This window comes from Podarcis erhardii (genome assembly GCF_964252035.2).
Source record: "Podarcis erhardii genome assembly, chromosome: 10".
In the NCBI taxonomy this organism is placed as follows: domain Eukaryota; kingdom Metazoa; phylum Chordata; class Lepidosauria; order Squamata; family Lacertidae; genus Podarcis; species Podarcis erhardii.
The window spans coordinates 7,226,322-7,253,501 of NC_138500.1; the positions used below are offsets into that span (position 1 = coordinate 7,226,322).

The window sequence follows — 27,180 nt, forward strand, 5'->3', positions numbered from 1 at the left end:
CACTGTCAAAAATGCTGAAAAAACACACTAGGATGTTTCGAGTAAATGGAAAAAACCAAGACTGCTTATACACATCAGATTAAAAAAATGACTGCTTAAAAAAAAGTGGCTTTATTTTCGGAAAGCTGAGGCTATAAATCCAGAAAGGATGAGTGAGTCAAGCCAAACTACAACTTGGTGCTAAATCATTGAACCAACTGCTTGGTCTCCATACTCCCCTTCCTCATACTCTTCCATTCATTTGTTTACTTCTTCAACACAAACCAGAGTTTGCCAGTACATTTGAACTAGCCAAGTATGTTTCCATCTTGCCTTGTAAGCCAGGATTACAAACCATGGTTCAAGGCTGGTGTCCCAACATGGTTTGTGGAGGTATGCAAACCACATTTTGCCAGTTCACATACATCAGCAAATGATTTGCACACAAGAGGAAGAGACTAGTTGACCTGGAGTTAGCAAGTACAAGGCTCATTTCCATCATGCCAAACCATAGTTTGGCATTTCATGTGTGATAATTGTACACTGCACCCAATAAGAGGAGGAGAAGAACATGGTTACACATCAAAGCTGAGGAAACTATAAGACACTTGGTTTGGTTTTGAAAAGATGCTAACCTGAGTTCATTTTATATTATATGTGTGACAATAAGTATATTGTAGAAATGCCTGTTACACATTTCCCTGAAAAATTCTGAGCATTAATGAAGAATAAAGAAGTTCTGGTGTCCCTCTTTGGGCTTGGTTCCAAACTGACATAAAGGTCTGGTCCCATCTTTGATCAGAATGAGGTGATCCACTCTTGTGCATTTGAGTTTTTCCTTATCATCTTTCCCCCACCACCTTTTGACACTAGTGAGACACAGTCTCACTGTACTTCTGACTGTACTCCCTTTTGCCATCTCACTTCACTGCTTTGCTCTGGTCTATTGGAGAGTTCTTTGGACTTTCTGACCAGCTACAATGAAATATCTATGAATTTATATTGAACAATGCTAAAATGTGATGCAGTTTCAACAGCTAGCAAATGTAGCATGCTTTGAATTAGAGGGTTGGAGGACATTTTAGTAGGAACATTAAGTGTAGGGCTGACAATACAGAGATTGATTATATTCTCACTGCTTTTTTAAAGTAGCTTTGTTTTGTGTTCTTATTCCATTATTATAATGATTTCTTTGTTCATGTTGCTATAGTATTAGTTCTTCATTTGTTCACTGTTCCACGATGCTGTTGATTATCACATTGTACTGCCTGGATGGATTTTCTCTTCTGTTCTTGTGTGGTCACATTTACGGTAAGTTCTGTTCCTGAATTAAGCATTGTGTATCAATAAATCATTTAATTTGCCTCAATTATTACCTTGAGACTGAAATAATTGTCCTTGGTTGAGTGTTACACATTCGTATTGAAATTCTCAGTTAATAGTGTGAACCAGCCCACCATGTTGCAGATGATGAAAGTTGATATGAAAGTTATATTCATGGTGTATGGTTTGTGCTGGCTCACTCCTACATGAAAGACATCCCTTGAAAATATGCATGTGTGAACTAAACCATTCTCTGCTATGTGGGGCAGGGAGAAAGCTGTATACAGTGGTGCCTCGCAAGACGAAAATAATCCGTTCCGTGAGTCTCTTCGCCTAGCGGTTTTTTCGTCTTGCAAAGCAACCCTATTAGCGGCTTAGCGGCTATTAAAGGCTTAGCGGCTTAGAAAAAGGGGGGGAGTGAAAAAAATTGCAAGACTCACAAGACGTTTTCGTCTTGCGAAGCAAGCCCATAGGGAAATTCGTCTTGCGAAGCGCATCGAAAAACGGAAAACCCTTTCGTCTAGCGGGTTTTTCGTCTTGCGAGGCACCACTGTATCAATGTCCTGCAATAATTCAAAAAAGCAGACTAGCTGCCACAGCCTTGCCAATTTTATTTCACTCTACAGTTCATATCAACTTTTGCAAACCCAATGCTTGAAGCCAACAACCTTCCTCTGCAATTTAATAGATACCATTATAATTTCTATAGGGTCCTTGTGAGATAAAGAGTATTTCCTAAAGTCCTAAATACCGTTCACCTTTTAGGCCAGAGTAGCTAAAATAATCAACACGAAGGGTCACAATGCCAGAAATTAATCACCGCTTAGAGATTTGGAGGTTTGATAAGTCATATATAATTCATGTAGGTTGGACAAATATAGCACATACTGCCAGGGTGGACACAAGATGTTGGGGATTAGAGAGCTAGCAGCCACCTGGAATACAGGAAGAGGTGAGAGAACAATGGCCAAACATGGGGAAGAAGCAAGACAGTGATGGGATAATACAAAGTTTCCCTATTTTGGGGACAAAAACAGCTGCCTGTACAGCTCTGGTGCTAGAGATTCAATGGGCATTGTGCCCACATGGTCAGCTGCCCAGATAGGCTGACAGCAACATGGAAAAGGCCAGGCAGAATCATTTTTCCATCTGCAGTGATGCCGGGAAGTGTAGGTCTCATCACCTCGTAATCTAATCACCAGCAGCCTAAACATGAATTAGCTCAGACCATCAAAATGACTGAGATTTTATGATCCTAATAAACCCTGACCACAAATGCTGATTAATTGCTCAATGCCTTGCCTAATTTGTTTTCTGACAGTCAAAGGATGCTGATAAACTGGAAAACAAGGAGACTTCTCAGACTGGCAAGGGGGGGAAAAAACCTCTTTAAGGAAACAGAATTACACTCTTCTGCAGATTCCAGCTCCGATCTTTGCAGCCAATAAAAGCTCTGTGTAAAGAGAATAAAGCTGTGGCTTTGTACATTTTTCATGTACGGTAATACCTCCGCAAAAGTCCTCCTTGTATAGGGTCCATTCTGGTGAACGTCTACAGCAAACCTGGAAGTACCGGAATGGTTTACTTCCGGGTTTGCCGCTCGCACATGTGCAGAAGCTGATGCAGGTGCACCGTGGCGTGTGCAGACGCAGAGCTTTGCCCTGCTTCCTTTTCGGCTAGCGGCCAGGGCTCCAGAACAGATCCCGGATGCAAAACAAGGTACCACTGTATGCAGAAAAAATGCAAGTGTGAAACTGAAGTCAAGGAAACCTGTTGCCTGTTAAAATTTGAGAGCTACTATACAATACTGACCTCATTGACACATAACTCTAAGCCAGACAATGGCTGAGAGTGAACAAGCAAGCACGCTGATGCATGGAGCAAAAACTGTGGCTACTTCACTCCTACCCCACATCCACTGCTGTTGCACTACCACAAGCTAAGCCATGGTTTGGTTTAACGTTATATGCTAACCCACATTTGTGGTTTCTCTCCCCCAAACCACAAGAAGTAAGTCAAGAAGAGTTCCCAAATTGCAACTTGAGTGAATTATGCACACTTGCCATAGTAGTGAACTTTGCAGAATACAGTCTTATTTCTTCAAGCAATAAGGAAGGACAAGCACTGAAGGCCCACCCAATGAGCGTTGTAAGTCCTACTTGACCTTTAAGAGTTCATTGGTTAACATTTATTATCCCCCTTTATCCCATGAATTCAAGGCTCCTTGTGGCAGATACTGACCGCACAAGACTACTGCAACGTTAAAGGGATGGAAGCGTGCTCTTAAAAAATAAAGCTGAGTACTGCAACCAGCACTGAATTTCAAGCACAGCATTTTCTGCAGAAAACACACAACCCAGAGAAAGAGTAACAAAGTTGATTCAATTGACCAGAACTATTTTTCCCATTACCAGACGAACAGCCCTTTCCCCCTCCACTATAAACCTGTATTTTCCTTTAATACTGCAAACTCTACAGGAAGAAAAGTATTTCTTACTGCATGCTTGTACAGCATTGATCTCAGATGAGAGTTGTAGGCACAACAGCAATATAAATGAACTTCAATTTACAAGGACAGAAACAGACACATTTTGATGGAGACTTTTCCCTAAACAAAACAAAGAAGAACTCCATTATTTGTGCTACTCTCCTGAACCTTGAAATTAAAAAAAATCCCTTACTAATTTAGTCCTTTCCCATTTGATGAACATCTTTCTCTTCCTCCTTGCATCTCTAATGGAGCTTAAAATTAATATGACTTTTGCGCTCAATGCATAGATGGTACACTGACGCCCTCGTGATGAGAGAGAGGTTCTACAAATGGACAAAAAAGTTAATCATTTTGTAGCTATGCTGGCTTTTCAAATGAAAAGGAACCAGGGGCTTCTATTATTATCAATCATTTATATAGCACTCATAATGTGAAAAAAGCTTTTTCCATATTTACTTTCTCATCCTCACTTTTGTAAAAAGGGAAACAGATACTAGAATAAATAATGGAGTGGAATATCTCGCTGACACCATAGGTTGACAACGGGATTTGTTGCATCTTACTGCTTTTTGCTTGCTTTCTGTCTTTCTGTCTGTCTTTTTTTTCCCTTTGCAATAATGTTTTTATTGCAGAATATGTTATACTACCAATGCTACAATTTGTAGAACCTGAATTTAGTTAATATGCACACCACTTTCAGGCAATAGCCAGCTGCTGAATCATCACTGCAGGGACTCCAAATTTGGTAAGTGGAGAGACAGTCTGTTAGTTAAATTGCACCACTATAATATTCTTCCCTTTATCCAACTAATTTTTAGTTACCAAATAGTTCCTGGTTCACCACAGGGGCATCTTTCTTTCTCACAGCCCAGAAGAATTTGTCTCAAGTATTTCAGGTAACAACTCACAATACTATATTCTTTATAAGCCACATTGACCAACAACATCCTTTATAGTCCATTGCCAAATTGTTGTTTTCGTTGTTAATCTATACTCCGCCTTTTTCCCTGACAGGGGCTCAAGACAACTTAGATAAAAATAAGAACCACTAAAAACATAGAAAAACTGATCATTAAAAAAACAACTAAACATTGGCCAAATTCAGCATTGTTCAGGTACTCTTAGGAAGCCTTAAGAACACTTCACTTCTACATCATGCAACTAATCCTGCATCAGATCGGATTCAGGTTAGGGAGGGAATTTTAAGAAATATTAATCCTATAAACAGGGAACAAAGCAGCAGTTGGAAATGATACTTACACAATATTTCTGAATAAAAAGCCATTGATCCATCTATCCTCGTCCTCACACAGCCAGGCTCAGCTCTTACTTTCGTCAATTAAATGTGTGTTGAGGTTACGTTTACTATTCCTTAAACCTTGGGATTCAACATGAAACATGGTATATACATAAAATATAAAAACAGAAAAACAACTGCTGCCTGAAACAGAGGTTGACCGAGAAGCAGAGAGTTTCACCCAGTGGCGTAGCGTGGGTTGTCAGCACCCGGGGCAAGGCAAGTAATTTGTGCCCCCTAACCCGTGGATTTGCGCCCCCTAACCCATGGATTTGCGCCCCGTAACCCTAATCCCCAGATGTTGCGTCCGGTGCGGCTGGCCCCCCCTGCACCCCCCACGTTACGCCATTGGTTTAACCTTGATAGGCCTCTGAAAATCAAAGCTATTCCATCTGAATTGGGAGGGCTTATATTAGGACATTTGAAATATATGAAGCTGTCTTGTACTGAAACCACTAGGTCCACCTATTCCAGTACTCAACTGGTAGCAATTCTCCGAAGTCTCCTGCAGGTTTTTCCTATAAACTGCTGCTACTTCATCCTTTTTAATTAGAGAAGATTCCAGGCATTGAACCTGGGGACTTTGACATGCAGAGCATCTACTCTATCACTGAGTTACAGCCCTTCCTCATAGCTCATGTGCCTTATGAACTTTCTCCAGGTGTCCAAAGCTAGGACATCAGGCAAATACAGGACACTCTTGGAAAATACAATCGTGATCCCCAAAGCAAAAGTCCACAAATGAACTAATAGACCAACTATTTCTGAATTCAAGGTGCAGGACAAAAGAAGATGGAGAATCCTTCTCTGTATACTGGAGCTTCAGAAGTTAATGAAAAACATTTTAGGAAGGGTCAAATTTTATTTTTAATCTTTCTCTAAAGGGAACTTGTATTCCTTAGATTCAAGAACGTCACACAATTCTTTAAAGGTCATTGCCTATTTTAACTTTTTACAAAGAATAAAGTCACCCGATCTAAAGAAGCAGCCATTGTTTTAAGTATCAATGTTAGTTTGCTAAAGCAATGGGGGGGGGGGAGCAAAGAAGCAAGTGTGTTCTTTTAAGAAATGAAATGAAAAATATCAAAGAGGCAAGGGCTAAAAGTTTGAAAGTCTCACTTTAAAGAGCCTAATAGCCTCAGGAGTATTATTTTGTTCTCAGCCGAGTCAAGCTTTCCTTCAGCAACATCCTTCAACCGCAGCAGCTGCCAATCACCATCCGCCAGCTATCCTCCAAATTAAATGGAAGAACAATGTTAATGAGACCACTGCAATCAGAATTTCAAGGACATCGATGCAGCACACTTGAGGCCACATGGAAAGCAACAGGGAGGACAAACCCTTCAATTTTGGAGGAAACTGCAATGCCAGGGATTTTCGCGGCCTCTGGAAAAGGTTTGTGCTGATATTAAACCAACAGACCCTCATGGCATTAATCACATTAACTGCACTGTTTTCAAGCTTAACACAGTCTGGGCATTAAATATTTCTAAACTCTTGGAATGCTGCAAAACCGTGCATTAGAATTTATACTAACATGTGCTTATGAGCAATAGTGGCTAGAGCCCCCACTCATTTTCAAAATTAGTGATGCCCAACTGCACCCACTCCCAGATCTTCCCGCCAAGCAACTCACTCCCATGTCACCCTTGTCTCCCACTATCACCCTTCCCATATGTATCAAGCATATATTGTGGCCATATGCCCCGTGTGCATCAAACCTTTCACATCTGCAAAAAATTTTACTGAAGATGTCAGGTGCTGTTGTGGTTGCTCGAGAGTAACCAGGCAGGACTCCGACCTGTCTTTTACAGGCTTTATTTTGGTGCAAACTATTTACAGTTCGGAGCATCATAAGTTTATGTCTGGCTCAATTGCTAGCAGAATCCAGGAGTGGTCTGTTCTTGTACCTCCTCCAACATAAAAGTTTCGTCACCCCCAGCCTTTTCTGCCCCTCCCTGCGCCTCTAGCTACTGCGCATGATGGGCGAAGGCAGGGGTGTGCCTCCCTCCTCTCTAGTTTGCTCAGGCGCTGTGTTAAGGCTCTTTCTAGCATCCTCTGGTTCTTGCACCTCTTCTCCACTGGAGATGGGGGTTTCCTCCTCGCCGGAAGAGGAACTGCTTTGCAAGATTTTCAGAGGCTCCCTGTAACACAATTCCCCCTCTATCTCTCACCTCTGAGCCGATGGCAGTTCCCTGACAGAAGAGAGTGTTGTGTAGTACACAGGGCGATTCACTGAGGCAGCCTAGAGCCTAAGCTCTCCAACAGAGATTTTGTAAAACTAGATTCTAGAGGAAAAGAAACAAATTGGATAGAATAAACCAGGCTATAAAAATCCAGGTCTCTAGCAGAATTTGACCATCTGGCCTGCAAAACTGAATGCCAAGGGGTTTCTGGGCATTTTGTCCTGAACCTATGATGAGCAATTTTTCCTGACTTGACGGTACAGACTTGGCAGTACAGAATCAGCCCCCCCGGTAATATACCTTCGTATCGCTTTGCAATAGGTTTTTTTAATGCACAGCATGGGCAAAAGGGTGCTTGCAAATCAAACGTTTTAGCCAAGCTGCCACAACTCACCAATACCAAAAGCCCCATCACCCCACTGCAGGGAACTGAACCTGTACTCGAGTTAGAAAGGAGAGATTCCTTCAATGTGCAACTGTAAAACTCATCTGGAAACTGAATTAGGCATTGTCCTCTCTGCCTTAGATGCTATTGACTCCTTTGTTCTTTTCCTACAGGCCTATTTTGTCCATGTTCACAGAACTGATTCTACCAGGTACTTTGATATTTCAAGGGATCTTAACAAACAGTCATGTGAAAGCAGAGGAAAAGAAGAGGAATGAAATATACCATTCTCTGTTTTGGAAAGGAGAGAGCCATGATGTCTAATAGCACAGGGTTGTAACCCATTTCGGAGTTTTCTCCTGCCACTAAAATATCATTATATGTGACCTAATGGACAGCAAGCTAAAAGCAAAATAAGGAGTTGGTTAAGGGTCATTTCACATTTTGTGGGCCTGGGCAAACACTGATAACTCCACAACTAGTCAGTCATAATTCACTGTATGTGGGGTTACTCTTATGCCTAGTTTGGAAACTGCAGTTAGTGCAAAATGCAGTTGGTGGAGTGCACAGTTGGATACCCAGGTTTACACATATACACCAAGGTTGAAAGTGCTGCACTGCCTGCCTATTACCTACTGAACTAAGTTCAAGCTTTTGTTGTTAACAATGTAAACCCCTAAGCAATGAGGCACATAGCAACCCCCTCACCCTGCTGTAGACAAATCCAGATTCAGCAAGAAGCTGAGTCTGTGCTGCATCTGATCCTTCTTCCCCAAACAACACCTGAAACGGCAGTGCTTTCTGCAACTTGGCATGCAAAAAATTTCAGAGAAGCACCTTAATTGTGCCAAAAGAGCCTACAACTCCATTAATCATTTTATCCTGGAGTAGCTTATACGTGCTATTACATCTTTAACTGGAGGTGTCTTATTGTTCTTTTCAATCAAATATTTAGTTCTGCAGTAATTATACTCTCAACGAACTGCTAAATTAAAGAACTAAATTAGTAACATGCCTAAAATGTCAGAGAGAGAAATCTAATGTCTCTGTTACTAGAGAGTGCAGATGCAGGGATGCACCTGAGAGGCTGCTGCAAACACATAGGAATCAAAGGCAAGTTACTGCACCTTTTATTTTAATATTAAGCAAGGCAGAATATGTGATCTGGGGCAAATCACAGTGAAAACTCCAAGATAAATCTCTGCCAGGATGTGTTGCTCCTCCACCTCCTCCTTAGTTGCACAACAGTTGAGTCCCCTGTCCTTTCAGTTGTGCCACATAGGGTTGCTATATGTCCTCTTTTTCCAGGACACATCCTCTTTTTCATAGGTATGTAAAATGAGAGTTGTCAAAGCAATCCATAGTTAAAACTAGAAGTTGGCAAATGTGCCCTCTTTTCTGCTCTTCAAAATATGGCAACCCTTTCTGAACATACTTAAACCTTGAAATCAACCAGACGTAAAGGAGCTTAGATTTGATTAGCTCTTGCCCCAAATCCATCTGCCACTAGCTATAAAATAAAAATGTTTTCAGACAAACAAAAATAGACACACATCAAGAAGATCAGTTCTCATCTGCCTGCTTTTAAAAGAAAAGCTTTCCAAGCTTCCCAAGTCTCAGTGATGAGGCACATCCAACATGCCTGCTCTGGAAAGAACTTAACCTAGTATTCTGTAAAAGAGAAAATCAAAAAAGAAGGATGGTCCCACAAACATTCCCTAGAAGGTAGAAAAAGAAAGGTAGAAAAAGAGAAGGGAGACAGAAAGGCTCCATTCATTTTTAACAGCATCAACACCTTGGTTTCCCTTTCCTTCATCCTAGGATTATTTCCCCCATCTGTTAGTTACTCAGTTAAAACCTTCATTATTAATTTGATTTAAAGGCACTCAAAGGTTTCTTCCACTACTCAAAGCCCTCTGCTTAAAAACAGTTACAAAAATAAAATGGGTATTAATAGGTCAAGATACCACTTGCAACAGACAATCTCTAAGCTGAAGGAACACAGCCATGAGGTAAAGCACACGGCACACCACGTAGGCGTGATTGCACTAATCTTGACAATTGCTTCTTCACCCAATTTCTGCCCACTACTCCCATCTGCTCACAAAATGCATCAACACATCAGTGTTTGGGAACAATTCAGACACCCACAAAACCAATCTCATATGTCTGAGCTATGCTTTACGGTACTCTCACTTTTAAAGGAGTTAAGGTTCTCCCTCAAATTATGAGCGTTCGAAACAAAGCTAACAGTTCTGCGTTAGAATAATGTTAATAGCAGCAAGTTGTTTTGCTGCAAGAAATGATGTGCTATTCTAATGGTCTCTCTGGCTTCAGAGTAGACCTATCAAGGGGATAGGGCACTCACCAAAAGTGCGTATACAGACTGTCCTCACGATCAAGATTCTGCAGTTCCGCTTTGTACTACCTCTAGTATTGGAGAGTTTATGCTTCTGGTATCCATTTCACTGCATATATTTATAGCCACTGACCAGATATTTATGAAAGGAAGGAAAGGGGAAACTGTGCCCCTCCTAATTTTGTTGACCTCCCAACTTCCATTCGTCCCAGTCAGCACAGCCAGTGGTTGTGGCCACAATGAGAAAGGCCACAGATGTTATATTCTTGATGTAAAGCATATGAACAATGAGACCTATACAGGATATAACCCATTGGGATATTTGGTTGTATGCCCCTTTGTTGTCTTGGTTCAGTTATGCACTTGTATTTAAGGAAAAGACTGGCCAGAACGAGACAGGCTCTCCGCAGGAACCATTTTGGAAAAGAGCCCAAATCAATTCTCCACTGGAAATCCCAGCAGGAATCTATCCAGCAGCTGTACCTGAGGCATGATGACAGAAAGAGACAGGTGTTTTTGAACTGCGGCATTTTTACAAGAGATAGAGGCAGTCCCACCTTCAAGTACAAGAAGGTTGAAATCTGCTTATGCAACATTTGATAACTTAACAAGCATTTCCCTCATGCTCTTCAGATGTTAGGACAAAGCAAAGGAAGACATTGAGGGCATTAAAACACTTGGGACCTCAGTCAGTTTTAAAGAAGACAGAACTCACCACATTCTAAACTTTATTTCAGAAAGACATGCAAAAGACTTTGTGCACAGAATGCAAACCAGAACAGTGTCATCAAGGACAGTTTTCAACATTTAAGACTCCAGAAAACCTGAACATTGTCCCCCCTACAACAGCTGCATCATGCACATGTACAGTGCTTGGTGAACACAAGTTACATCATAGGAGGCATCACAGAGCACATACTCACATGTAAGATGGCATCTGCAATGCTCATTTAATTCCTATGGTCCAGACACACAGAGACTTGGGTCTACAAGGTGTCAGCTTGTAAATTACAGTGGTACCTCTGGTTAAGTACTTAATTCGTTCCGGAGGTCCGTTCTTAACCTGAAACTGTTCATAACCTGAAGCAGCACTTTAGCTAATGGGGCCTCCTGCTGCCGCTGCGCCACCGGAGCACAATTTCTGTTCTTATCCTGAAGCAAAGTTCTTAACCCGAGGTAATATTTCTGTAACCTGAAGCGTATGTAACCTGAAGCGTATGTAACCCGAGGTACCACTGTACGTGTGATTCCACAGTGGGACCCAGAATTGTATTTGGGAGTGTTCCGAGGGAAGCACTGCTTGAATGTTTTGATTTGCTCATACTGTACGCTTTGTTATCTTGCGTATTGCATTCACCCCGGCACAAAACAAGGATTGCCTGTACTTATACAAAAAAGCCCAGCATGCATCATTTTGGCCAGAACTTCCCATTGGTCCACCTGCCAATGAAGGCACAGGTGGCAAATATCCAAGTACTACAGATAGCTCCTTTCCCTAGACCAATAACCAAGCGCCTCAAGCCCACAGATAAACATAGCATCAAAGCAAGCCAATTAGCCTACATCAAATTGTGCTCTACAGTGCTATGATGAGTGCTATGATTCTGTGTGAACAAACATATGTGAGCTTATTCGTTCAGCAACTATCACTTAAGTCTTGGGATTATCCTGACTACCAAGAATGTGACATCATCACATGGTTAAGTTTCCGTGTCTCCAACCAGCGGAATGGTGGCAGATATGTTCACAACCTAAAAGCACCAAAGCCATAGCACAAGGTGATCGATGGCTATGCTCTGCCACTACAGTTGGAGGCAGCAATGCTTCTGAATAGCAGTTGCTGGGAACTGCAGGAGGCAAAAGTGGTCTTGTGCTTGAATCCTGCTTGCTGGTTTCCCACAGGCATCTGGTTGGCCACTGTGAGAACAGGATTCTGGACTAGATGGGCCACTGGCCTGATTCAGCAAGCTCCTTCTTACCACAAGGATTCACCACAAGGATGCTGGGTTTTTTAAAAGGCATCTCTGTGGCTTATATAGCTCAACCCTTCATCTTCACTATTATTTAAAAACTAGGAAAATCCTGCTCTCGTACACTGGATTCCTGTCACAGGTCCACAAGGAAAGGCAGATGTGAAAATTCCAAAGATGTATACACATCCAAAGTTCTTACCTGCAAGACATCCTGAATCTTTACCCACACATCCGCCATGTCATACAACTTGATATCGCCATCATACTGACTGGAGGGAGAAGCCACAGTCTGCTGAAGATGCCCCAGGACAACAGCATGAGCAGCGGCAACAGCATTGAACTTCTCAAAGAGAAGCTCCAGAAGTTCCAGAAGTAATCTAAAGATCATTTAGAGGGATGAGGAAAAAACATATAATTCGTCACTTAATACTGTTCACATTTCAAGGGCACTAAATAAAGAAAGCAGCATTACGGAAGTCCTGCCATGACCCCCCAACTCCAAGCAGTGACCTGGGCATGGACACAAGATGGTGAAAAACCAACCAAAAACAAGATGGAATTTTTTATGGAGATATTCAGTGAAATTTTCTCTTTGGGTTTTTCATGTAATGCTTGAATGCACATGCTTATTAAGCTTGAAGCCCTTAGTATTAGATGGAGCCAACTGCATTGGAGAGCCTGACAAGTTGTGATGGAGTCAGTTTATGAGGCAAAATGGACCCTTCCAGCTCCTAGACCAGAGTCAGAAAAATAGGCACATGCACGAAACACAGACCATCACTGGCCATCATTGATTAAGGATGTCAAAAAACAATGAATCGCATCAGTTATTTTAATAGCCAATTTCTCCTCTGCTGGCTCATCCTACATTGGAAGTTCTAGGTGTTCGCTAATAGACTTCAGCTGAAGGAAATGAGAAGCTGTGCACACTGCTAAAATGCAGTTTCTGTAGTATGGAGAAATTCTGAAGCCAGACTTTGTCTTCTTTTCCACTCCACCCACCCAGACAAAACTGGAAGAGTGTGTGTGTGTGTGTGTGTGTGTGTGTACACGATATGCAATGTTTCTTTTCTGATCAAATCTAAATTTACTTTGCTACTTAAGGAATATAACACAAATGAATATAGTCGCCTTACTACACAGCTGTCTAATCATCCTGTCACATTATGTATAATTTGGCATACAAAAATGTACTCTTTGGTATATTTATGAACATTTCATGTCTTGAGTTCTTCCGACAGACTTCAGAGAACTGAAGGTTTGCACAGACCAAAATAAGCTGCTCTGCTCTTTCACATGTGTGCACATTTCAAGCACAGATTAATTTATTTTGCATGCTGCAGAAGATGGAAGAATCTAAAACCAGCAAGAGGATTTGAGAGTCATACATGCTGATAGTATATGGGAATTTTAGTTGCCTAACTTTAGATTGGTGCCAAACTTTAGATTGTTGTATGTAATTATTAGCAAGCAATTTGAAGGGCTAACAGACAGCTAACAACAAATTTTAACACCTTGCCTTATGGAGCATTTCATTCATCATTCTTAAAGAGAGAGTAGCTCATAAGTGTATGTATGTGTTTTCTTATACCACGGACATTTTGAAACTGAGTTTTTAAGTTTAATTATTTGATGTGTGTAATTATGAATCTATCTACTTCAAACTATCTGTGCTTATTTATACAGTCTGAAGACTAATTCAATAAATCAGATTCAAAACTTATTCTGTCCAACTTCCCATTTTTCATTAGAAAAAGTCCTCTCACATACGCAAAAAAACTCATCCCACCCTCCCACCCAAATAAAACATTTCCGGACCTTCATGTACACAGTTCTATGCATAACTTATTGTTGCTTCATACCACCTCAAAGCATTTTTAAATAACAGGAAATGTTGGTCAAATGCAATAAATGTTATGCTTCAGGTTTATGAAGAGAGTTCAGTGTTTGAAAGTATATAACGTTCTTACACTGGAACTGAAGAAATCCCATTTGCACTTTTATATGGTATCTCCAAAGAAACATCTGGGGAGGAGCCTTAAAACCAAACCTGCAAATTCAAAAAACCTCAAGCCTCATCAACTGTACCAATTACCAAGATATCCTATTATACATCAGGTGCTTATTGCTAGATTCTAATCAAAATGGCTCTCTCATTAACTGTCCCTATGCCTTTTTAATGGTCCAGTTATTGTAACTAATGTACCATGACAAAACCCATAACTGTTCTGTGGCCAATGCAGCAACTTGCCACACTGAAAATTCAACATTACTTAGAAAACAGAAAATTTCCAGTTTCTGTTGCTGCTTACATTGTTAGATGGACAGATGCAAGATGCAAGGTAACAGAAATGGTTTTGATATCAATGACATACCAGACACCTGGCTTCAATATTATTGTGGCTAACCGTACAGACACTGAATTGTGGGCATAAAGAAGAACTGCATCCAACATTAGTTCAGATGTTTCAATGTACAATTGTTTAGAGGTACGCAAATCACATAGGCCTTTATTTTAATTGGCTGCAGTAATAAGAAGACAATTTGAGCAATCTGAACTGTAACTTTTACTTGCAAGGAACTGCTCCAAATATTGTTTTGATTTACCAGCACAGCAGCCCTGCACTACCTGCCTCCTGCCTTCTCCCTCTGTTTGGTCCACTTGCCTACTTTTGCTCAACTGAATTCCAGAAAATTACTTAACGCTGATGAGATACCTCAACTCATTTTCAGCCTGCAAATACAACAGGCCTTCTGATGTCACATTAGACCCTTGATACATTTGTAAGTGCTGCTCAAGTGCCACACCCCGATGCCATAAGCTTGTGTTGCCAGAACATTTATTACTCCAGACTTTAGAGCATAAATCCTGCAACTCTGAACTGTGGCCAAGCTTATTATTGTTATTGTTCTCACTTTATCCCAACACTCTCCATAGTGAAATACCCCTAAACCTCGTGGCTTAATTTTGCAGTCCCTTTTCTCTGGACCTTTTCTAAATCTGTTATTCCATTTCTGAGACAAGGTGACCGAAGACCAAATACAGTTGGGGTGCAGAAGGGAACAAAAGGCTGCTGTAAAAAGCAGCATTTCCTCTTCTTTTGCCTACCCAGTGGCAGTTGTTTGTTTCTTTTAAGGACGAGTGACCTCCACAGCACATCTGCCTACGCTGACAAAGGTCCACTTGGGCAGTTTGACAGTCCAAGTTCATAGCATCACCACAAAAACACAGTAAATATGTCGACAGAAAGTGACACAGGCCCCGAGGCCGCTCATGTTTGGGCAGTAAGTGGGCATAGCATGATGCAGTATGACTGCTGATACTTGAACGAGGTCACCAGTGGTGATTCACGAACGCTGCATTCATCAACATGCTTTTCTGGATCAGGCTAACCTTCCTCAGCAAAAGTTGGAAAAGGGCACGTAACTCAAATTGACAAAGTAACAAAAAGTTGACACAGGTTGCAAAGAATTTGGTTGATGCATCTGGATAATGGTTACCCTTTGAGCACAGGCTGGAACAACTGTCCCTCTTTAAAATGATGACCCTCTCAGGACTAAACTCAGGTGCCCCCAGAACAGGGGACATGAGCAACTTATGTACTTTCAAACCCCTTCAAACTCATAAAGTCATCCAGCCTCTCCAGGTTGCAAGGAACTAAATTATGGGGCCATTATGGGGCACTCCGAACACTGCTTCTTCACGCACTACATTCCCCCCCCCCCCACCAGATATAGTCCTGAGATTTTAAAAACTGTCATCCTTAAAAATGTGAATGTATACTTATCTCTACAACATCTACAGAGCCTTTCCCATGAAATGTACATCCTGTAACTCTGAAACACAATATTGAAACTTAAAAAAACTTCTTTATAAACATTAATTTTGCTAAGGGTGGGGTCAATCTTTTGAACCCTGTCAGCAAAAGCCCTGCACTTGAACAATGGGGCTTTCCCCATACCCCCCCCAGCACCCCTCCCCAAAATTGAGAAATTTCTAAGGCAGAACAATGTCTTTGAGTAACTTCAGAAATTAATCAGCAGCCACAGTGAATTTTGCAAATTCTACACTTTTTCTGAAAGTTATTTAAATATGAGTCAACACCAAATCCATATTGTATAAATATATTTGGCAAGTCAAAATTGATCTTATGGCTAATGGAGATGGATTGTTTTAATAACTGTTCTTAATAAGTATGTGGTACTGTGAAATATCTAAAGATATTACATTTGAAATTGCTTTTATTTCCTTTTTTTCTTTGCATTTTGGCTTCTCACTTTTGTATGCAAGAAGACCTCTACATTGTTCTTAACTGGTAGAGGAGCAGAGGCGTGCAACTGATTTTCAACCATGTAAACTTTATAAACTACTGTCCCTTCACACTGAAAGCAAATAAAAAGGGAAGCTGGCCTCATAAAATGGTTTTAACACTTGCTAATGAGAACAATGAAAACCAAAGGTGAACTTACTTCCCGAAACCCAAAGTGGCATAAACAATATAGATCCGGTGGGACTGGACTTCAGACAGAGAATTAGAGAACAGAAATGATCCAATTAAAAAGCATTCCATGCACATGCCCTACCACTATGGATTACACATTCCCTCAATATACATCTTCTTACACCCAACCAGATTGTATACTGCCCAAATGTGTTGAAAGAAGTTAGACAAACACCCACCTACTAGTCTCGTACTGCAGAATGGGAGAAGACCATTGCTATTTAAAAGTCCACAAACACATCGCAATAGGAGCTCATGCTCTATCTACTGAGGGGGCAGAGAGGCTTGCTGCCAGAGGAAGGAGAAAAAAGGAGTTTCCCAACCATCAGCACAGACTGCCAAGAATGAACCCAATGTTCAGAACCATGTACTCTTACCATCAGAGGGGTCTGCCACTACATCAGCATTTGCCCTACTAAGGTCAAGTTCACAAACCAAACAGCATTTCCCCTCCACATCTCTATGCAGGGAAAGTATACTGCTGTAGCAGGAATAGGTCACTAACATCCTTAAATGCCCTGGCCCCAGGGCAGTATGGCAGATTGTTTTCACAACCTTCTCAGGGGCAAAAGGTTGGTCATATCTGGAAGCCTTCCAGAAAGGTTTGCTGGGTACCAAAGAGATACTAACTATACTGACCAGGCTGAAATACCATTAAGTACCCTTTTCACTGGAGCAAACTGAGCAGTGCTAACAAGCTGCCTGGATTTCAGCTCAGCAAGGTGATAAGACCCCTTTGGGTCTGTCACATTTTATTAGTCATTTTATTAGGCACCAATAATAATTTTACGGTTTTAAGTACAGTAGCAGAAAGCCAGACAGACAATGTGCTCACTGACTATCAAAGACCTAGAGGCATTACACAGGGCGCTGGTTCACTGATGATCTAAAACTAAAACCCTGCCAAGTCTTGAGGTCATTAGCCACAAGGGCCAAAAACCCAAACCCCTTGTTAAAAAATTCAAGGAGGGTGTTAGTTCACCCTGCTCAAGTTTTAACTTATCGAGTTTGAAACATTAACATATCAAATTCAGCTTTCACTGGTGAAACAAAAAACCCTTAGTGTAAACTTGACACAACTGAGCTTTGATTCCAAGAGCAATTACTCTGCTTCTATTTGATGCAGTGATGCCTGCCCTAGAGATCTCTCTCTTGGCTCACAAACCTTGTCTCTTGCTGGAAACTCCTTCCAGTAGGATCAGAATTCCTCGCTGGGACATAATCCTTTCATATAGGAATTCCCACTTTTATATCTTTTAGCCAACCCTGCCCCATCTAAACACGTAGCCTACTCACATAATGCTAATAGGGTCCCAGGAGCTCCCTATAGGTCAGATACCCACATGACCTCACTACAGATACTTTCCCTTAACCATTCATAGGTGAGTCAAGGATGAGTGAGGCATTACCAAGTAGCTTGACTGTCACCCTCTGTTTGAGCATACAAGGATTAAACGTATCTGGCCCTCCCTCCTGCTGATTGATTGTCTTGGAGGCCAATGAAATATTGCCCCATTTGTCATGAGACTTTTGCTCTGTTAGGTGCTGATCTTTCACATTTTTAAAGCTTTTTTATCTAGCCGTGTTATCAAGGTGTTTTGTGGGCCCAAACTAGTAAGATATCAATTGCTAAAACATATGCATACACAAAATATTCTGATTGTTTAAAGTTCTAAATAACTTTTCTCAAAACTACAGATAGGTAGCCGTGTTGGTCTGCCATGGTCAAAACAAAATAAAAAAATTCCTTCCAGTAGCACCTTAAAGACCAACTGAGTTAGTTCTAGGTATGAGCTTTCGTGTGCATGCACACTTCTTCACTTCTTCTGAAGAAGTGTGCATGCACACGAAAGCTCATACCTAGAACTAACTCAGTTGGTCTTTAAGGTGCTACTGGAAGGAATTTTTTTATTTTTTTTCTCAAAACTGTTTTCTCACATGGTTCCCTATCTTGCATAGAAAACATTAACATAAGGGCAACGCACTTGTCACAGCTGCCTCTTCAAGCCCAAGCAGCTGTCCACTCCCCCCACCCCACCCCCGTGTTAGAACCATGAGACAATATTCTGCTCCAGGAAAGAGCAACACTGTGGCAGTCAGAAGGGTAGACAAAAGGCAGGGGGGAATGTTTAAAAATCAGCACAAAAGCATGCATTTGCAAAGCTCTTGGCTAACTTTAAACAGCTAAAAAATCTGAGCCTTTTACAGGCTCAAGCATTCAGAGTCAAGTTCCTCCTCTTCAAAATTCAAAGTTGTCAAAAATGTGAGATGGGGAAACAAGGCAGTTGCTAAACAGTAAAGAGACTCTCCTTGGCATGTTATGATAACTTAGCCAATTCGCACTTCTCTACCAGGCTTTTCTGACTTCATTGTCAGAGGGGAATAACTTCCCCACCTGTGGAGCTTTTGGCTTCTTTCAGTCCCAGTATTAATTGAAGCAGTCCTGTTCATCTGAACACCCACAAGTTAAATGTAAAGGGTATGAAAAGGGCAGCCAAAATGATCAAACAGGTGGAAGCACTTTCCCTGTGAGGAAATGCTAAAACATTTGGAGATTTATAAAGGTAAACAGGAGAGCACATAAAAAAATGTTTTAAGAATTCTGCATGGAATGGAAAAAGTGGTTACAGATTGTTTTTTTCCACTCATATAATACCAGAGCTTGAGGTCATCCTTTGAAACTTGATGGGCAATATACTTAGGGCAGACAAAATAAAGTAGTCCATCACACAAAGCATAATTACGATCAGCACAGAGGGTTCCACCACCCTCACAAATGCAAAGAATGGTGACCCAGCAGAAGTTTCATCTGTGCAACTCCTACCCTACAAAAGTGGGTCTAGCTTCTTCATTGTAAAAACACCCCAGTCATTTATAGTTAAGGTATTTTGTTTCATGAAACCCACCTCTTCTGAAATCTTATTTATAAACAAAAAAGTGTGGTGATGGACATGAGTGAATATGGCTTTTAAAGAGGATTAGACAAACCCGCGGAGGAGGAAAGGTCTATCTGCGGTTTACTACTCACAATACCCCAATGAAACCTTCATGTTCACAGGCAGTATGCTGGCTGCTTGCAGGGCAGAAACAGCAAAGGAGGATTAGTCTCTTCATGTCCTGCTTGAGGATGCTCAAAGGCACCTGACTGGTCATGACAGGGAGGAGAACGCTGCAGTGGAGCAGGTGCACTTTTGGCATGCTCCAAAAACTGTGTTCTTTACGCAGCCTATAATGATTCAATGAGCCTTCCAAGTCTGAGAACTGCCCCTCAGCATTGATACATGCTTTGGTGACAAGACAGACAGACAACAGAATCAACCCTTGAAAGTACCATCCTTGGTACCTAAAGAGGCATTTCTTGGAATGAATTGAGACAGCCACCGTTTCAGGATCAACAGCTTCAGGCTACCCATTAACTCAGTCAGCCAACTCCTCTTCTCTCACACTTTCTGTATAGAAAGATCTCTCTGCAATATACTAGTTGCCTGTTCTTAAAAGGGGAAGGGAGAAACTGCAGACACTGAAACATTAACAGAAATTATACACATGACACAATGTGTGAAAAACAACTTGCATTACAGTATGTAATTAACTTAACTTGCATGTCATTTTCATGAACATGGCAGATCCCAAACTATGATCAGTTGATGTGTTGCATTATTATTCAAAATATTCTTATTCTGCAATTGTTGTCTTTGAATGTGTCGTGAGTTGAAAAAATGAAATTTGACCTTCTTCCTTTCAATCACTTACTACCCATGCTAACACTTTTTCAAATGTTTCTCTCACAATATTGAGAGTTAATTACATTTTATTTTAAAGATTTGGAATATATTTTGTTATGATAGCTTGAGGCAATGATAAAGATATAGAATCTATATGCCCAGTCTACAACCATTCTTTATACAGGACATCATGAAATAATCAGCATAACCATCAATATTAAAATGAGTGGATGTGCAAAACTGGTGTGAATTAACACCAGGAATGCTCTTTATTTTGAAGCCTTCTTTAATGCAATGCTCTTACCTAGGCTGGTTTTCCTGGACTATGTTCTCTCCCCTCTGGTAGCCACTGTCTGCCACCTGAGTGGTAGATCTCTTGACGATTTGCTTCAGCTCCTGCTCCAGGCGATCTTGGATGGCCTTCACAGTCTCTGGAATCTTCCTCAGTTTGGCCAGGCCTTTGATGAGGATGCCCATAAAGATAGAGCTGTTCTCCTCAGGATCCATCTCTAAATCTTCCTTGATCTCCATCAAGCTAATATCCCTCCCTGGAAAATATGGAGGAGGGGGAATTACTAAAGAGGTGGTTATTACATGCCCAGGGCAGTGGTGCATCTAGGTCTAGACCTCAGGACCAATGTCCAGGGCCCTGCAGCCCAGGCCAGCCCCTCGCCCCATGACTTCCCAGAAAGTAGAAACTGCAAAGTGGCCTGAGCCCAACATCTTTTCGTTTTTCTCCTATAACATTATTTTATGGTTGGGGGGGGGGTATGTGCTCATTTTATTTTATTTAAAATACATATTATCCTCTTCTGATAAATGGAGGATGGTGAGACAACTATTTCCTGGAAGGACTCCTATATCTTTTAACATCATCATCATCATCATTTTTAATTTGTATACCGTCTTTTATCTAACAATACTCAAGTCGGTTTACAAGCTGAAGAAATGTACATCTTATAACAATCTAATGCAATACAAAAATGTGATAATAAAACATAACTTTAAAATCGGCAACCTACATCAAAAAAGTAACATTCAACAATCATTAGAACAGTATTAAATAATAATAATAACATAAAAGTTAAACACAATAAATAATTTCTAAACTATAATCAATAAAACAACGGCAAGCCACAGTACATAAAATAATATAATACAAATTGAGAAGCAGAGACTAGATGGTGGGACAAGGCAGGTGGAAAGAGGCCTTGCCTGATGGAGTCTCCCCCCTCACAGTTCTTCCTCCAGGACCAGCTCCCTTGTGAGGACTCCTAGGGCCGGAGGGTAGGGCAAGGCAGGTGGAAAGAGGCCTTGCCTGATGGAGTCTCTCCCCTCACAGATGCACAACAGATGCACAACATGTTAGGAAAAGGGGCACCTATTCAAAACTTTTCTGCCACCTGATATCCCCTTGCCTCTTTTCCCATCCCACCTGGCAAAATTTACCAACCTAGACAGGTATGTAGGGCACACTAGGGGTTTAATGGCACTCCAGAATGCATATTCCTGCTTCAATACAAGTTGGTTCAGGGGGAAAAATAACAGTCTTCACTACTTCAAAGCATAAACAAAACAAACCTGAATCAAGAGGTGTTTACAAAGAATTTTAGCACCCTAGCAATAGAAAGCATTGACCTCTGCAGATTAATCACCCTCTAACTAATGATTTCTCTAAGTCCTTTCCCAAGTCAATGATTCATCCCATAAAAACAAACTTTCTAATTTGATGTCAGACTAATCTGTATGATGCACCATTTAGACAAGGCAGCATTAAACCACCCGAGTCCCATCCCACTGCCCAAATCACCACAAAGAATATATCAGCTAAGGAACACCCTCTTGGGTCTTGTTTTTTTATGGTCATGTGAGTGATCAAATTTTGCTACTATTTATCAGTGTATTTCACTAGCTGCCTGCTTTTTACGAGCAGGTAGTAAAATTTTATGCCACACTCTGCATAATTTATGCTTCTCTGTATTATGCCCTGCTTCTACTGCATCTTTTTATCTCAAAGGACAGAGGTTCATGGGGCCCCACTGGGCTACTTTGAGAGTTTGTGAAACTCCACCTCCAGCAGAATTCCCATTGCTGAACTTTCCCTTGCACCAATTTGCATCGCTAATAAGCAACTAGGTAGGAGCACTGGAAAGACTCTCAATAAATTCTTGTCTTTTCCCACTTCTACACAGTACTCTGCCCAATCATATACAAGGACAATCTCTCAAAAAAATTGAATCATGGAATCAGCTCCATAATATTTACCTTACGCAAAATAGCAAAATGGAGAGGGAAATTCAATGGGGCAAGAACCCTAAATTTCACACACAGAGATTGATGTGGTCAGAAGTGGTAGTGATCAAGAAAGATATCTTAGGGCTGTGATTACTGTTGTTGTTATTAATTAAATTTGTATACCACCCTTCATCTGAAGATCACAGGGTGGTCCAAAACATATAAATACAAACTGAGAAAACAAAAGGCATAATAAAACAAAAACAAACCTATATAAAGGGTTGTAGAATAATAATCACCCCAAAGCCTGGTTACAGAGAAACAATTTTGCCTGGCACCTAAAAATACAATGATGATTGAAGGGTCTGGGTTGGTTCATATGGGGAGAGGCGGTCCTTGGGGTATTGGGGTCCTGAGCTGTTTAAGGCCTTATAGCTCAAAACCAGCACTTTGAACTGGAACCAGAAACTAATTGACAGCCAGCGCAGTAGGGCCAAGATCAGTGTAATATGCTCAAACCATCTTGCCCTGGTGAGCCATCTGGCTGCCAAATTCTGCACCTGCTGAACCGTCTTCAGAGGCAGCCCTATGTAGAACACATTGCAGTAATCTATATAGAAAGATTATATATAGCTCACTGAACACATCAAATCAATGTGAAGTGGCAAAGAAAAAAGGCAAAATCCATGCAAGGGATTATTAGGAAATCGATTGAAAATGAGCCAGTCAGTATCATCATGTTTTAAGTAAACCTACAATGCTATGCTATACAATGCTGAATCCACATCTGATATACTGGATACAGTGCTGCTCATCCCACTGGTTGGGGGGGGGAGGTGTATTGTGGGGCTAGAAAAGGTGTAGAAAGGGACCAACAAAATAATTGGGATGTGGCAGAGTTCTCCACTGTTATTTAAAACATCTCCAAAACAGATGCAAACTGGGAACACACACACACACTAGGCACGTTCTACTCAGAAATTATGAATTCCACAATTTAAACTAAGGTTCTGTTCATTTCCCCCTCTCCACTACTGGTTCTCCATCTCACACACCCCTTCCCAAAAAAGGGTTTTCTAAAAACAACAATGAGTTGGGGGTGTAGCATTTGCACCTAATATGTAGCTGCTCCTGTTATATGCCTGCACTGGGGACAGCCTTGGAAGCACAACTGAACGTGACTGTAAGCAAACGCATGAGATTAGAAAACTGCTGTCACAACCCCCTTATTACAGCTTGGGTCATCTCCGGACCTGGCATTCACACTTACTTCAACCATCTCCAAAATTTATCAGCATGGTTGGAGAAAACAACACACATACTTAACGAAAAAGGCATATGGAAACGTCTTTTATTATTTTGTCACTCACCACTGGAGCTTCCAGAAGTGCTGAACTGAGAGGAGTCAAGGTACTTGCGAGGAGTAGACAGGCTAGTCACATCGAGCAGAGGCACAGGGGAGACATCCTTCACATGCGAACTGTAGCAGAGAAAAATGAAACTTGAAATAACTCCTGAAGTAGACATAGTCAACAAGCGGAGGTGCAAATGGGAAGACTACTGCTCTTCACAAAGCAGATCCTTCACCCATGGATGCTCCCCACTCATGGTGGAATCAAAAGTAAAAGTGCCCAATTCAGGTACAGAACTAGTCTTACCATCAGGTGACATGAAGCAAATATTTCGGGCACCAGAATCTACAGAGTGCCATTTTCCTGTCTCCCCTCACAATCCCATGACCATTAAAATATGGAGGGGGGGCTCTCACTTTGAAGCTTTCTTTCAGTGAAAATTGTCCCGTTCTGCACTGTCTATATTAACAAGGCTATCAAAGCTACTAGTCACAGTGGCTATTGTTCTACCTCCACGGTCAGAGGCGTTATGCGTTTGAATACCGGTCGCTGGGAATTGCAGAAAGCTACTGTGCTCATGACCAGTTTGCAGGCTTCCCAAAGGCATCTGGCTGATCACTGCGAGAACAGGATGCTGGACTAGATAGCTGATCTTATAATCATAGAATAGATAGAGTGGTGCCTTGCAAGACGAAAAGAATCCGTTCCACGAGTCTCTTCATCTAGCGTTTTTTTCGTCTTGCGAAGCAAGCCCATTGACGGATTAGCGGATTAGCGCTTTTAGCGGCTTAGCGGATAAGCAGATAAGCGGCTTAGCGGCTTAGAAAAAAGGGGGGAAAGGGGGGGGGAAACGCAGGAACTCACAAGACATTTTCGTCTTGCGAAGCAAGCCCATAGGAAATTCGTTTTGCGAAGCGCCTCCAAAACGGAAAGCCCTTTCGTCTAGCGAGTTTTCCGTCTTGCAAGGCATTCGTCTTGTGGGGCACCACTGTACTAAAAACAGTAAAGAGAAACAGCTCAGTGGCAAAGCAGCTGGGGGAGGAGGAGAGGACAGAGGGTGAAGAAAGAGCTGTGAGTGGAGGGGAGCCCTCTTCCCATCCTTTGGACCCCCTGGAAAACTCAGCAAACCTGCTGTACCTGGAACTGGGTGAGGAGAGGATGCAGCTAAATGGAATACAGCTGTGGGGAGCCTGAGGAAGTACCATCCACCTTGAGCCAGCCCATAAAAAGCAAGTCTAGAGTGAGAGACTAGGGTGATGTACACTGTTTCCAGGATGTCTTCTCACTGTGAGACTTTTGTGAGTGAGCTGAGAGTTTGATGGACCCTGGGTGAGAACCCAGAGGCTGAGAGGGAGAGTGTCAGGAGGAAAAGGAATTGATGTTGATTTATACATACATTAGTAACTTTGTATTAATGTGTATTTTTTTATATGTAACTGTATTTTTGTAATATCTCCTTTAAGCTGTCTGTTGTTTCTTCAGTTTTCTGTACACCTCCTAGATATATTCTTAGTATATTAAGAGGAATAGAAATTAAATAACCAGTCAATCATAAGGTCCCAGCTTCATTCCCTGACATCTCAAATAGAAAGATGAGAAAGTAAGTTTGCCCCAGACCCTGGAAGTCCTCTGCTGGTTTTCATGGACAGGACTAGGCTAGATGGACCAGTGTGTCAGTTTGGTATTAAGTCATCTTCAAATATCTTACAGCTTAAAATGGTCCTAGAGCACTTGGCCAGCCATAAAAATGCTTTTCTACATTGCCTCTTGAAACCTGCAGCAAGCTCATGTTTCTCTCTGAGCAACTGAATATTTATTCAGGTTTGACTTAGTCTAGACAGCTCTTTTCCAAACAAAATCCAAGACCAAAGCCTTCTCTACTGCATCAGAACAGACTAACCTTTTCGTCCATTTTTCTTTGTTCCGTTGTCCAACCCTATTGGTGGACTTAATGTAAAGATGGCGGTGCAGTTCGTCTATTAGCACCAAGTGCATATTCATCTTCTTACTGTGAAGCTCCAGTCTCAGATCGCTAAGTCCCTCCACCTGAAGGAGGGGTCCCTCCAGGGAATCCACTGCTGAAACCTGTGAAGAGAATCCACGATATATTTTAACTGCTACTCAGAATTCTCAGTACCCAGTGTTCCAAGCTTCTCCCTTGGTCAAATTATTAAGCCAGCATTAATCATTATATTGTAAAGAGAAGCAAGCAAAAATGCAGGACCCTGTCCCAAGGAGCAAGAAATGGATGTTCAAGTACAGGTACTTAGCCTTAATTTCAGTAAGCGGCAAGGAGTTCATGGGATAGGTGCACTTTGACAATATATTTATTTGCTTGTCATTCTAAGACAGGGTTGGGGAACCACCAGCCTGCAATATAAGCTTGGACCCCCATGGGGTCCATGGGGGTCCAAGATGGCCCATAAGGCCATTTTCCCACTTGCCAATCAACTGTCATCACTGGGTGACACCAACTGATGGATGCAATTCTACAATGGCTAAGCCTGCCCCACCAAGAACTGGCACACAGCCAAAGTAACAGGACTTAACCTGGATCTCCTCCTCCAACTCAAAGCTATACTCAGACCTCAGAGTCTCTTCCTGGGATCCCATATCCTTATCCCCCAGCCCACTAGGAGCCTCCCCAGGGTCTTCTACCTCCAGCTTCCCAATCTCCATACTCTATTCCTCAATATCCAAGCACCATCTCCACAACACCTCCACAGGACTCACGACAGAGGGGTAAGACCTGCTCACAGGCCTGCAAAGAGGACTGATAAGCAGAGACGAATACATTGGTGAAGCAGACCCCTCCCCCTATCCCCATAGGTTAATTTTGAAAGACAGGCATAACGGCCCACCTATCATTCATCTGACATCATCATGATATCAGATGATTGATAGATGGTTGGTCCTGTGTTGGGGAGGTAAAGATCAAGCCTGCCAGGACAAAAGGACCCTCCCCCAGTGTAGCCTTGCTCTTAACCTCTACACCAAGAGCAGCTACATGTGGCCTGCTAGATGTTCATGAATCACAACTCTTATCATCCTGACCACTGGCTGTAGCTGATGGGAATGGCAGTCCAAGAGCACCTGTAGAGTCACAGGTTAGCCACTCCTGCCCTAGACGTATTTTTGCCATTGCTTCATGGCAATCAAAGACATCAAGACGCAAAAGAGATTTGCTCACCAACTACAATCTATAGGAATTTCTACACACACCTTGGAAGTAAACAGAAATCTCAAGCCCAGAGAAGGGCCAAACCAGTGACTACAATTACACTGCAAATGTACATTTGACACAATGTTTAAGGTGCCCTTCTATGAGACATGGTTTAATAAAACCAATGGCTGATAAATGCTCCAGCAATTC

The 27,180-nt window shown here is 41.7% G+C and overlaps 1 protein-coding gene across 2 annotated transcripts in view; it reads right to left on the reverse strand.

Moving 5' to 3' along the window:
- The window catches only part of EXOC4 (exocyst complex component 4), a 361,468-nt gene that overhangs the window by 288,978 nt on the left and 45,310 nt on the right, over positions 1 to 27,180 (reverse strand). For both annotated transcript variants that reach the window (XM_081879704.1, XM_081879705.1), the window contains exons 4-7: positions 25,708 to 25,892; positions 23,826 to 23,935; positions 20,525 to 20,768; positions 12,193 to 12,370 (exon numbers count right to left, since the gene is read on the reverse strand). In XM_081879704.1, coding sequence (XP_081735830.1) covers positions 12,193 to 12,370; positions 20,525 to 20,768; positions 23,826 to 23,935; positions 25,708 to 25,892 — 717 coding nt within the window. The remainder of the gene's footprint in view (positions 1 to 12,192; positions 12,371 to 20,524; positions 20,769 to 23,825; positions 23,936 to 25,707; positions 25,893 to 27,180) is intronic.